The sequence below is a fragment of the Zea mays genome, chromosome 8, assembly GCF_902167145.1.
Source record: "Zea mays cultivar B73 chromosome 8, Zm-B73-REFERENCE-NAM-5.0, whole genome shotgun sequence".
NCBI classification, from domain to species: domain Eukaryota; kingdom Viridiplantae; phylum Streptophyta; class Magnoliopsida; order Poales; family Poaceae; genus Zea; species Zea mays.
This window is the reverse complement of record NC_050103.1, coordinates 71,465,625-71,476,918: the sequence shown is the minus strand read 5'-3', so window position 1 is coordinate 71,476,918 and position 11,294 is coordinate 71,465,625. Positions and strand designations below refer to the sequence as shown.

Here is an 11,294-nt window from a genome sequence, read left to right as displayed (position 1 = left end):
AATTGGCAAATGTCTCTTGCAAATCAGCAATGTGATTTTCTTGCTTCATGATTTTAACTATGATATCATCGACATAGGTCAGCACATTTCTGCCTATTTGAGAATGAAGGACTCTGGCTATCATTCTGCTGAAGCTTCCTCCGGCATTTTTAAGCCCCTCAGGCATCCGAAGATAGCAATATGTGTCACTGGGGGTTATAAAGCTAGTCTTCGGCTCGTCTTCCTTCTTTATCCAGATTTGGTGGTAGCCTGAGTAACAATCTAGTAGACTCATGAGCTCTGACGAAGCTGCTGCATCTACTAGAGAATCTATTCTTGACAATGGGAACTCATCCTTTGGACAAGCCTTGTTAAGATCTGTAAAATCAATGCGCATTCTCCATTTACCGTTGGCCTTCTTCACCATAACAGTGTTGGCTAGCCACTCTGGGTATTTCACCTCTCTGATAACGCCAGCACTAAGAAGCCTCTTCACTTCGTTCCGAGCACCTTCAGCTTTGTCGTCAGACATTTTCCGAAGCCTTTGTTTTCTTGGCCGAAAAGATGGATCCACATTGAGTGAATGCTCAATAACATCTCTGTTGACACCGCAAAGATAATTGGCTGACGAAGTGAAAACATCTTTGTTGTTGAATAGAAATCTTAGCAAATTCTTCTCCTGCTCTTCAGATAACTGAGACCCCAGTAGTACCTTTTGTTCTGCTATATCTTCACATAGAAGCATGGGCTTCGGCTGATCTGCCGAAGCAGCCTTTTCTCTCTTGTATCTGTACTGCTCACAAGCTTCGACTCCATCTATATTATGGATTGCCTTTGAATCTGTCCAGTTTCCTTCGGCCTTTCTGGCAGCTTCTTGACTCCCATGAACAGCAATGGGCCCTTGTTCCGAAGGTATCTTCATGCACAGATATGCTGGATAAAGTATTGCTTCGAAAGCATTAAGTGTGCCTCGACCAATGATTGCATTATAGGGGTACTCCATGTCGACAATGTCAAAGATAACCTGCTCAGTCCTTGTGTTACGAACAAAGCCGAAGGTTACTGGCATTGTGATTTTGCCAAGCGCTGCAATTTGCCTTCCTCCGAAGCCACATAGAGGATGTGTAGCATCATGAATCTTATCCTCTGGTTCTTGCATCTGTCTGAAGGCTTTGGCAAATATGATATCCGCTGCACTGTCTGTATCAACCAGAACATTATGGACCAGAAAACCCTTGATGACACAAGATATGACCATAGCATCATTATGGGGGTAATCTTTGAGCTGAAGGTCCTCTTGGGAGAAGGTGATTGGGATGTGGGACCATTTTGACTTGATGAAGGGTCCCTGCACCCCAACATGTTGTACCCTTCTCTGTGCTTCCTTCTTCTGCTTCTTGTTAGCCGGCTCTGAACCTGAGCCGCCTGTTATCGGAAGCACCAGCTTCGTAGCCGAAGATGCTTCGGCTTGGTTGCTGAACGAAGCCATCAGCTCAAAAGTGGAAGTGAGTTCACCGGAGGGGGCGCCAATGTTGTTGGGGACTTGTTCTCAAATGCTATGAACTAAGAACAAGACAACACAAAAGTAGATTAATGGTTAATGTCCTTTGTCCTTCGAAGCATTATTTTCCTAAGGATATAACGATCTTCGGACGAAGTTTATGAAGGACGTGCCTTCACCATCACAGCATATATCAATGAAAGATGAAGCCTATGAAACATGAAAAATAACATGGATAATCATATGACATTATAATATATTTCTTATTATACAATCATGAACGAATAAGAATAACATAAGGTTACATTTGTACCTTCGGCTTGACAGAAGGTATGAGAACAAACGTAACGCACAAGCGAGTACAAATCAGCGTGAATAGTACGGGGGTAATGTTCATCTATTTATAAGCACAGGGCGCAGCCTGTGTGAAATTACATTTACACCCTTTACAATCGATTACAATCATGACACAAACTATCATGGGTCAATCTGTCTTTTCATCTTTAAGTCGGTGCAACCCTTCATCTCAAGGCATATCGTTATGCCGAAGTTCCCTGAAAGGTAGCTTCGGCGTTATTTCTGTGCTGATCTTCCGAATGTGTTTTTTTTACAGGACCTTCGGCTATGAAGCAGACCCCAACACAATATTTTGCACTGCATACAAAGTTTTAGAAAATGGTTTTAGACAATAATTAGAGACCGTAATATAGAACATGGTTTTAAAAAATGCCTAGGTGGATTTAGGACCAGATAGCCGTGCTAGACCCGAGACATACAGGTCAGTTGGAAACATGGTATTAAAATGAACTCGTCTCTAGCATTGATCCAAGAAAAAAAAAACACGCACCCGCGTCCGCGTGCTCTCTGCCCCCTGCCCCCCTCCCATCTGCGCCGCCCTCCTCATCCACCGCCCGTCCCGCCGCCGCCAGCCCAAGGCCAGGCATCCGCCAGCCTCTCGCACCACGCGTATCGCGTGCCCGCCCGACCGGCTCGTGGCGATGGCGTACCGGGCGGACGACGACTACGACTACCTATTCAAGGTGGTGCTCATCGGGGACTCCGGCGTCGGCAAGTCCAACCTGCTCTCGCGCTTCACGCGCAACGAGTTCAGCCTCGAGTCCAAGTCCACCATCGGCGTCGAGTTCGCCACCCGCAGCATCCACGTCGACGACAAGGTCGTCAAGGCCCAGATCTGGGACACCGCCGGTCAGGAAAGGTACGACCCCCAATCCCCCATCCCCCAGATCCACCTGTGCTCTGCGAGGCGCGTCGACCCCTTTATTTCCCGGTATCTCATCTCTGATCGAGTCCACTCGTTACCGACTGCCATGTCTGCGTCCTAGTATGGATTTCTGTAGCTTAGTTTGGTCGGTGCCCCCTCTTAACCTAATTGCTGTTGGCCTGGTCCATTGCACATGGACGCAAATTAACTGCCTCGATCACCATTAGAAGAAAAAATGGAAAGAATCTGCGCTCGTTCAATTCAATTCACATCGTCCGTGATCGCACGTGCCGTCTTCAATCTGCCACATTCCTAGCAACCAGAAACACGCTGTTGAGATCGTGCAGGTGTCAGGTTGTTTCGCTAGATATGAAATTATGGTTGTTGAGGACTTGAGGTAGTGGATAGAAATCATAGCCATAGCCCTGTGCTGAACTGTTCGATTGATCAACGGTCTATAGAGACAAAATAAAAATACTGTAGAAAAAGTAGAAGCCCGTGGATTAAAGCCACTTAAAACATTGCCACTCATTGTTATAATTGTCACTGTGTTTATGAATTGTGTGTCCATCCAGAGTGATTGACTGCTAGCTGTGTGATATAGGAGTACCATTGTTCATGTGGCTTCTGCTGTTCAACTCTTTTCTGCACCTCAGCTAACTAATCGTTTGGTCGGTCAATGCTTCTGCAGGTACCGTGCTATCACGAGCGCGTACTACCGCGGAGCAGTAGGGGCGCTCGTCGTCTACGACGTCACGCGGCACGTCACCTTCGAGAACGTGGAGAGGTGGATGAGGGAGCTCAGGGACCACACGGACGCCAACATCGTGATCATGCTGGTTGGGAACAAGGCGGACCTGCGCCACCTCAGGGCTGTCCCGACCGAGGACGCCAAGGCCTTTGCCGAGAGGGAGAACGCCTTCTTCATGGAGACGTCGGCCCTGGAGGCGATGAACGTGGAGGGCGCCTTCACCGAGGTGCTCACCCAGATCTACCACGTCGTGAGCAAGAAGGCCCTCGACATCGGCGATGACCCCGCAGCGCCTCCCAGGGGCCAGACCATCAGTGTCGGCGGCAAGGACGATGTGTCCGCAGTGAAGAAGTCTGCCTGCTGTTCGTCTTAGCTTGGAAGGGGGTAGGACATGTACTTGGGTTGGTTGGTTACTTGTGCAGTAGAGAGCGCAGGACGTTATTTGCAGTCATGGTCCTTGAGCTGTATTCATGTGTTACCAGCTGTCTCGTTGATTTTTGCCATTTGATACATTTAATTCATTCAGGAATTCAGCCTGCGGGTATAGCTTAGGGACATGGAAGTGTGCGGCTATCGTATTTTTTTCATATAACAGAGCCTTCTCTGCATTGTTGCTTTCATTTCTTGTGTATATCTGTATGATGTCGCTTCTCTTTATCAACCTAGCTGCATTGCTTCAACAGGCTGTTTGCTTTGCTAGACTGCTGCTATGTTGCAAATGCAATCCTATTGATCACTTACGATAAACTCGTTGGATTGTATCAATATGCTTGGCAATTGCCAATTGCCATGGTAATGTGTGAAGTAATTAAACGTTCTTCTCTGTCATAAACAGAAGTGCGTCCCTGTACAAACTGATGCTTGGCAATTGCCAATTGCCATGGTAATGTGTGAATATAGGTAGAAAGCGAAAAAAAAACATAACCAAGTCCCTATTTCAGCGGCAAATCTCATGCAGCTCTAGCAAAAAAGCTCCAGAATTGAAGAAAAAAAATCGGTTCTTTCACTTCCAAAATATACATGTTTTCGGGCTTCTTTTTTGAAGAGTAAAGATAAATACAATGTAAAGGAAGGGAGGATCTACCAAGGCAACCATGGGAGCCTTACACACCATGGTGCCATTTAACGTCTAAAATATCCTACAAAATAATATCTGTACAGTTTATGTCCACAGCGAAGGGGGACGGCAAATAAAGGCAACCCTGTCTATATACAAAATCGCGCTAACTTGCCACGCGGTAAATAACCAATAATGTTACTGGCGAAGATCATCCATTCCTTCTATCTGATGACAAAGCTGTTGTCTTGCAGATGGGGCACACGTTTTTCACCATCAACCATTGCTTTATGCAATCCTCATGGTACTTGTGACCACATTCAAGGGCTCCTATAAGTTCTCTAGCTTCATACTCCTCCTGCAAGGCACGAACCAAATCATCCTTAAGGACAAGAAGCATATATTTGGATATCTCAATCAAATATCAAAGACGATGGTTTTCAGTAAGCTAGTGCTTCTAATACCGGTGGGGGTACGAAGTGTCTTTACTATGGCAATGCGCAACAGCAGAATATATCATATAACTGGTAGCGGGTTAATGATGTACAAGTAACAGATCATAACATCTGAACATGGCAAGAAGTTGACCTGGCATATTATGCAAGCATCGTTCTCTAACGAAAGCTCACAGAACTGATCAGAAATGCTAGCTGCTCCTGGAACATGAAAAGTGGACCTCAAGTTTTCTTGGATATAGCTTTCTGTCAAACCAGTATTGACATCACCTATCTGCTCTTGCAATGCTACAAGCTCCTGCAGAATATGCAAAGAAAACGAATCTAATCAGATATATACACTCAGAAAAGCTGCAGAAATAAGTCACAAGCATTCAACTGAGATACATGCCTCATAAGTCATGTTATCCACATCTAAACGCATATCTCTATGTTCATCAATAACATGTCCTGCTTCATAAATCCTTGAATGATCCATCACTGTAGCATTCTGCACAGATGCATCAATTACTTAAGTGCTGCATGAAATAGGAAATGTTCACGGAGGGCAGATTCAGTCATGTAGACACCGCTGATCGACAGGCTGTACTACTGAGTCAGTGATATCATTTATATCACATGCTTCTTTGTAGCTTAAAGCCTTAAAGCCAGCAGGTAGTTGGGCTATGAAATTCACGTATCATGGCAATAAAACAAAAAGGCTCGTAAATCTTGGCAAGAAGAAAGAGATATTCAAACAATAATGGATGCAGACCATGACTGCAGAGAAAAGTTGCATATTATGAAACACTGACATCTCTGCACGATCAATGATGCACCCAAAATGGTAATTCAAACTCTAATATAGGTTGTGATTGCCAAAAAAGACTGCAGTGGATGCATAAAAAATATTCAAGGAGACATTTTTTCAGCATCCAATATTGTTATTGGCAGGAATAAGTTTACGGGTAAAAAATTGGAAATATGAAGCTACCTGATATGGCAGAATTCTTAAAGCCCCATTGTTGGCTTGGTTTATCAGAGGTGGATGCACTTGATGCCCAAAAGTGTGCTCATCATTGAATGGGAAAGCCAGCATTCTTGGATCTAACGGAAGGCCTGCGGCTGAAGGATTTAAACCATGCACCACATTGTTACCGATGAACTGTTGATGGGGTACTTGTATTTGAGGTACTTGCATACTACGCAAAGGAATCTGGCAGAAATGAGGTAGTGGCCCATGAATAGAAGAATGCCCAGCTTGATAATCCTGAATATTTCCATTCGGCATGTCTACGGTTCCTGATGAACAACAAGAAAGTTAAAAGCAAGAGTTTCCAAGTACATCACTAAATCTCACACTCAGAGATTTCCATTCAATGGCCAGTCAATCCATGATAGCATAAATTTACTGCTAATATTATTAGCGAAGCAAATAAAAATAGAAATATATTTTATCAATCCAAATAAACTGTGAACTGTGAGATGATTTCTTAATTCATCATTGAGCAAAACATCAGATGAGTGAATATATCTTTATTCAGAAGGTACTAACCTGGAGGATTGACCATGACATTACCATATCCCCACTGTGGTACTCCATGACTTGCAGTCTGTGGAACCCATGTATTGCACTGTATTATGTGACAAGCTGGATATAAATTGTTACCATGAGGTACCAACTCTGGACAAGCATCCACTGAAGTGAAACTGTTTGAAGCATTTGCAGAAGATTCTTCTAAGAACGGCCACCCATTACTATTGTGGTATTCTGGTAGGTTTGAAGCTGCAGAACTGGGTAAACAATTTGATTGAGATGAAGCATTCCATGGCCCATACACAGGATTCTGAGGGACATGAACAGATGAACTTGAGCCAGCAAATCCATGAAGAATGTGATGGTTTCCGGCAACTACTGCGGTTTTCCTTTTCATGGATCCAATGGCACTATCACCAAAATTGAAACTGCTGTTATTCTCATCAATAGTTCCTGTGGAAACTTGACTATGTAAAGATGGTGGTAGCACATTGCCCAGTCCAAAGCTTTGAGTCTGAGGAATATATATGTTGACAGCTGCTGCTGGCATGCAAGGGTTGTACATACTAGTTGGGAGGACAAATCTCGATGTAACACTGGCATGTGGGTATGAATTATGAACAGGCAGGCGCTCATGATTCCACAGATCACATATACCAACATTAACAGTATTTACTGGAACACCAACAGCAACTTGCATGCCCAGGTTGGATGAATCACTTACAGTGCCTGCATAATAGGAACTTCTTGGTTGGACTTGGACATGTCCTTGCTCCCATTCAGGATTAACGGACTGATGTGTCCAGAGCATATTTCTATATGACATGACGCCAATTTCTATTTCCTTAAGGAGAAATACTGCAAGTTTGGTCAGCAAATATCCTTTATCATCACCTCTCCCTGCATACGAGATAGACCAAACACGATCAGCATTCAATCTAATATGGATAACAGAGATGTAAAATGTAAAGCAAGTCACGTTTAAGTAAATGATGTTAGCAGACAAGATAATTCCCAGTACATGCTGAAGTTTGTAAGTGGGAGCAAAATATTGACAAAAGAAACTTGCACATGAGTGGGCCTAGCTAGCAGAAGATATTGAATAGTCCATATTTAGGGGGAAAAGGTAAAATAGTTTCATTCTTGCTGATATGCAGATGTCCTGATAACTTGATCTCACAACCTTATAGGTAACAAAAATGTTAATCAGTTATATGAAGAGGACTGTGTTTACTAAAGGCGCATACACTTTGTATCATACAACATTTTGCAATATATATATAATCTGCGATTCAAGTTTCAGTAGCATTGGCTGTCCATAGGGCCATTATATCTTGCACCACAAAAATGACTGATCTTTTATTGTTTGTTTGTCAGAACAAGATTGTCCCTTAATTTGTGATCTATATGCACATTTAATTGTTCATATATTTATACAAGATAAATCTTTCGAAGCATCACATCATCAATTACAAAATTGCAACTAAAATTCCAGTAACAGTCATGCGTGCAAGACTGATCAGCAGCAGCCAGACAGTAACTACTATAGCACAATACTGTAGTGGTGTAGTAGCTACAACCGGGTTCCCATGCAAGGCACCAGCTTATCAGATTAGCCCATATGCATTATCCTGTATCGGATTTCAGTTAGTTAGATCTCGACAGTAAAGCTGGTACAAGTTGGAATGCTGCAGATGGAGTTTGCATCTTAAGTGACATGTCGAATCAGCCCTATAACAAGCTATTGCATAATAACTTGTGTATATGGTAATTGAAGAGAACTTGTTGGCACCAATGAGGGGCCATGCTTATGACATAATACAACCAAGGTACAGATACGCATTATTGAGTTACTCCCACAGGTGACTGGGTGGCATTAATTTATGTTACAAAAGAAATGATGCAACTTCCCGCCAAATAGGCGAATAACATTGAGTGAGCTATTTAAATGTCAACCAGGAAGGCAGGAATAGAAGACTCAGCAAAATAAGCTGTAAGGTTTATGTCGCTTGAACATTTTTTATTAATCTATGCCTTTGCACTGAGCAAGGGTGCATCTGCCACTACCAGGGTCCAGGGGTGCAGAACTGCAGATAGGGTGCCTTAGCATTATTCCCACTGCCGCGATTTGGAATAACATTGGAGTCGGGAGCAACAGAGGCTCAGAGAACTTAGGGGGTGTTTGGTTCCTTTAGTCACCCTCATAAACTTTAGCCCCTAGAAATTCTATTTGGAAGACTTATTTTAGTCACACTGTTTGGTATTTTAGGGACTAAAAGTGACTCACTAAAGTTTAGGAGGTGGGAACCAAACACCCCCTTATGCTGGGCAAAGAGGCACCATAGTCTAAACCTAATTGGAGTTTGGACCATGTTCGGCCTAATGACCATGTGTGCGCAAGTGACAACCATGTGGTTCAGATTGAGCCATAGAAATTAGAATAGTGGCACACCAGTTTGTCCACTTCTCTTATTCATCATAACCCTAGAGAGCCTCACAGTGGTTGTTGAGCTCTCGTGTTCCATCCATCTGTGCAATTACACACATTTTCCTCTTTAAAAATACCTTTCGATCCTACTATGTGGCATCGGTGTGGTTTGCATTTAAATGGCAACATTGATTTAATATAAATGCAGGATTCCAAATCGAGTTCTACTACGGTAGAATGAGGCAAGATATAAGAATATAATCCAAACCCGACCAGCAAGCCGCAAATCTGAAACTCTAGAAGCACCCATGGTCTGGATCACTCGGTTTGAAACATATACTTTAAATTTAAAGTACACTCGGTGCATCTAGAATTCAAATTTTAAAAAAGTACATGTTTAAAAATTATGACAATTGAGATCCCATGGTTGGGAATAAATAAATAGATTAGTACCCATTTTAGTAATAATTTGTCTTATCTAAAATATTTGCTGTTGCTTTCCTTATTTAAAAAGATTAGATGCTTTGTAGAAAAACCATTTCCCCTCTCTTGAGTCTTGACCCTAAAAAAGCCCAACCAGAAACTACCAACATCCACAATGCTAGCAGTTGAATTAGTGAATAACGGGAAAAAAAAGAGAGAATTTAAAAACCAAAACAAAGAACGTACTGTAACTAAACTCTTCAGACCAAAACCAAAGTTCAGACTTAACAATTTAAAGTCCAACCTATTCCCTGGTCGATAGAAACAAGTCTGTTTGCTAATCAGAAATGAGCATGGCAACAGACTGTCACATCTATCTCCTCACCACAATCAACCAAGTGTCTCTCGTTACCAAGCAAAATTTTCCGCACCTACGTAGAAGCTTATAGGGTCTCAATCTGTACAGCCATCCCAAATGAAAAGGAATAACATACTACGCCGCACGAATTTCAAACCATTTACGTCCACGACCCACCGCAAGTCCAATTCCGCCGCTCCATCACCGAAAATGTTGACTCCAAGCTCACGGCCCACATTCCGAGTTCTGAAATTAGGTTAGCTGCATCAACCGACGGAAGCACTCCGCTGCAGTACAGAATCCTTCGTCGGGCGAAAAAAAAAAGAGAAAAAAAAACCGCCCCCGTCTTCTAGTAGCTTCCGGGCTCCGGCGACCGGCGCGGCTTGCGGCAGGAATGCTCCCCAGCCCCAACCAAACGCGCTCAAACGCATAGTATAATAATACCCAGCCCCAGCCCCTCACAGCCGGCCGAACGTCCAATCGCGGCTCTCGGGGACCCGATTCCTTCCCGGCCCGCCGCGTGAGCGCAGACACGGTCACACGGGCCACGGGCGGGAGCACAGCGAGCTCACCCGCCGCCCATACAATTCGACGAGGAAGGGGGAGGGGGACGAGCTGCGAGAGGATTCAGGAAGCATCACCTCCGGACGGGTCCGCGACGCGATCGGCGCGGGAGCTGTAGGAATCCGCTGGTGGGTGGCGAGAGAAGCCTCCCGCTCGAGCGTGACCGGTGGTGACGAGGTCGGGGCCGGGGGGACGGAACGGAATCGGTTGGTGGAGGCGGTGGTATCCGGTGGGGGCTGGAGCTCGATCGGAAATTCGGAAGCGGACGACGATACGGGTGGGTCCTGTATTTATAAGCACGATGAGCTTTTCGGGGACGGACAGGGTGGGGGAGAAAGACCAAGAGGAGGGTGTCTCTCGCTTTTTTTATAATGTTTTTTCAGACAAAAAGGATGCCGGATGTGGATTCGGGTGCGGTGATTCTCACGTTTTTTCCGGCTTCTGAACCGGGCTCGAACAGCGCGTCTCGGGCTGTGCTTATCTGTTCGTCTCTATTCCTGCGTCAGAACTCGAAAGATATCCTCCAGCTAATCTCTGTGTGGTGTGTGCTCATCGGGCCAGTGCCACGTTGGTTCCTAACCCCATTCAGACGAGCAGGGTGAAAATAGTATGGATACGAACGTATATTAAGTGCTAGTTCGAGAACCTCAATTTCTGGAGTGATTCCTATTTTTCTATGTGAAAATAAACTATTTTTTCTTGAGAAAATAGAAAATTCTTGAAAAATTGGGATTTCTAAACTAGCCCTAAATTAATTATTTTTAGTCAAATTTAGGATTAATTATAGACAGCAAAAAAGAAACGGGTCAGCTACACAACGAGTTCAAGTAGTATTTGGACAGATAGAAAACAGATATTATATATAACGTATATGATCCAAAACACTTAAATAAATTAATATAATTAAATTTAGACACATTATAAGCATAGGACATGTTATAAATTTGTCGGGTATCGTAATTAGGGGTACCCCTAACACTCCTAATTACGGCTGGTAACCACCATCAGCACAAACCGTAAAGACTGATGGGCGTGGTTCA

At 43.8% G+C, this 11,294-nt stretch overlaps 2 protein-coding genes across 4 annotated transcripts; one reads left to right on the top strand and one right to left on the bottom strand.

Moving 5' to 3' along the window:
* The first annotated feature begins 2,322 nt into the window (after positions 1–2,322).
* Positions 2,323–4,109, top strand: LOC100272710 (Ras-related protein RABA1f). Its single transcript, NM_001147163.1, has 2 exons — positions 2,323–2,696; positions 3,394–4,109. The coding sequence occupies exons 1-2, from the start codon at positions 2,479–2,481 to the stop codon at positions 3,824–3,826; spliced, it is 651 nt and encodes a 216-aa protein (NP_001140635.1). The 5' UTR covers positions 2,323–2,478; the 3' UTR covers positions 3,827–4,109.
* Positions 4,110–4,433: 324 nt separating this feature from the next.
* On the bottom strand, positions 4,434–10,736 carry LOC100281720 (uncharacterized). Of its 3 annotated transcripts, none has more exons than XM_020542111.3 (6): positions 10,332–10,736; positions 6,500–8,112; positions 5,939–6,246; positions 5,357–5,455; positions 5,099–5,263; positions 4,434–4,868 (listed from the first exon to the last, which is right to left on the bottom strand). In XM_020542111.3, the coding sequence occupies exons 2-6, from the start codon at positions 7,305–7,307 to the stop codon at positions 4,722–4,724; spliced, it is 1,527 nt and encodes a 508-aa protein (XP_020397700.1). In that variant the 5' UTR covers positions 7,308–8,112; positions 10,332–10,736; the 3' UTR covers positions 4,434–4,721. The 3 variants fall into 3 exon arrangements, with proteins under 3 accessions (XP_020397700.1, NP_001148112.1, XP_008654929.1); NM_001154640.2 differs by having other exon boundaries at positions 6,500–7,381; positions 10,332–10,448; XM_008656707.4 differs by lacking the exon at positions 10,332–10,736 and adding an exon at positions 9,868–10,021 and having other exon boundaries at positions 6,500–7,381.
* Positions 10,737–11,294: the final 558 nt, after the last annotated feature.

What these genes read in the sequence shown, in the direction of transcription:
- LOC100272710 (NM_001147163.1), top strand. Translation starts at nt 2,479, where the DNA reads ATGGCGTACCGGGCGGACGACGACTACGACTACCTATTCAAGGTGGTG. An exon ending in GACACCGCCGGTCAGGAAAG is followed by an intron (nt 2,697 to 3,393) that starts GTACGACCCCCA and finishes ATGCTTCTGCAG; the next exon opens with GTACCGTGCTATCACGAGCG.
- LOC100281720 (XM_008656707.4), bottom strand. Translation starts at nt 9,928, where the DNA reads ATGTGGGCCGTGAGCTTGGAGTCAACATTTTCGGTGATGGAGCGGCGG. An exon ending in TGGATAACATGACTTATGAG is followed by an intron (nt 5,264 to 5,356) that starts GCATGTATCTCA and finishes CATATTCTGCAG; the next exon opens with GAGCTTGTAGCATTGCAAGA. An exon ending in ATGCTTGCATAATATGCCAG is followed by an intron (nt 4,869 to 5,098) that starts GTCAACTTCTTG and finishes CGTGCCTTGCAG; the next exon opens with GAGGAGTATGAAGCTAGAGA.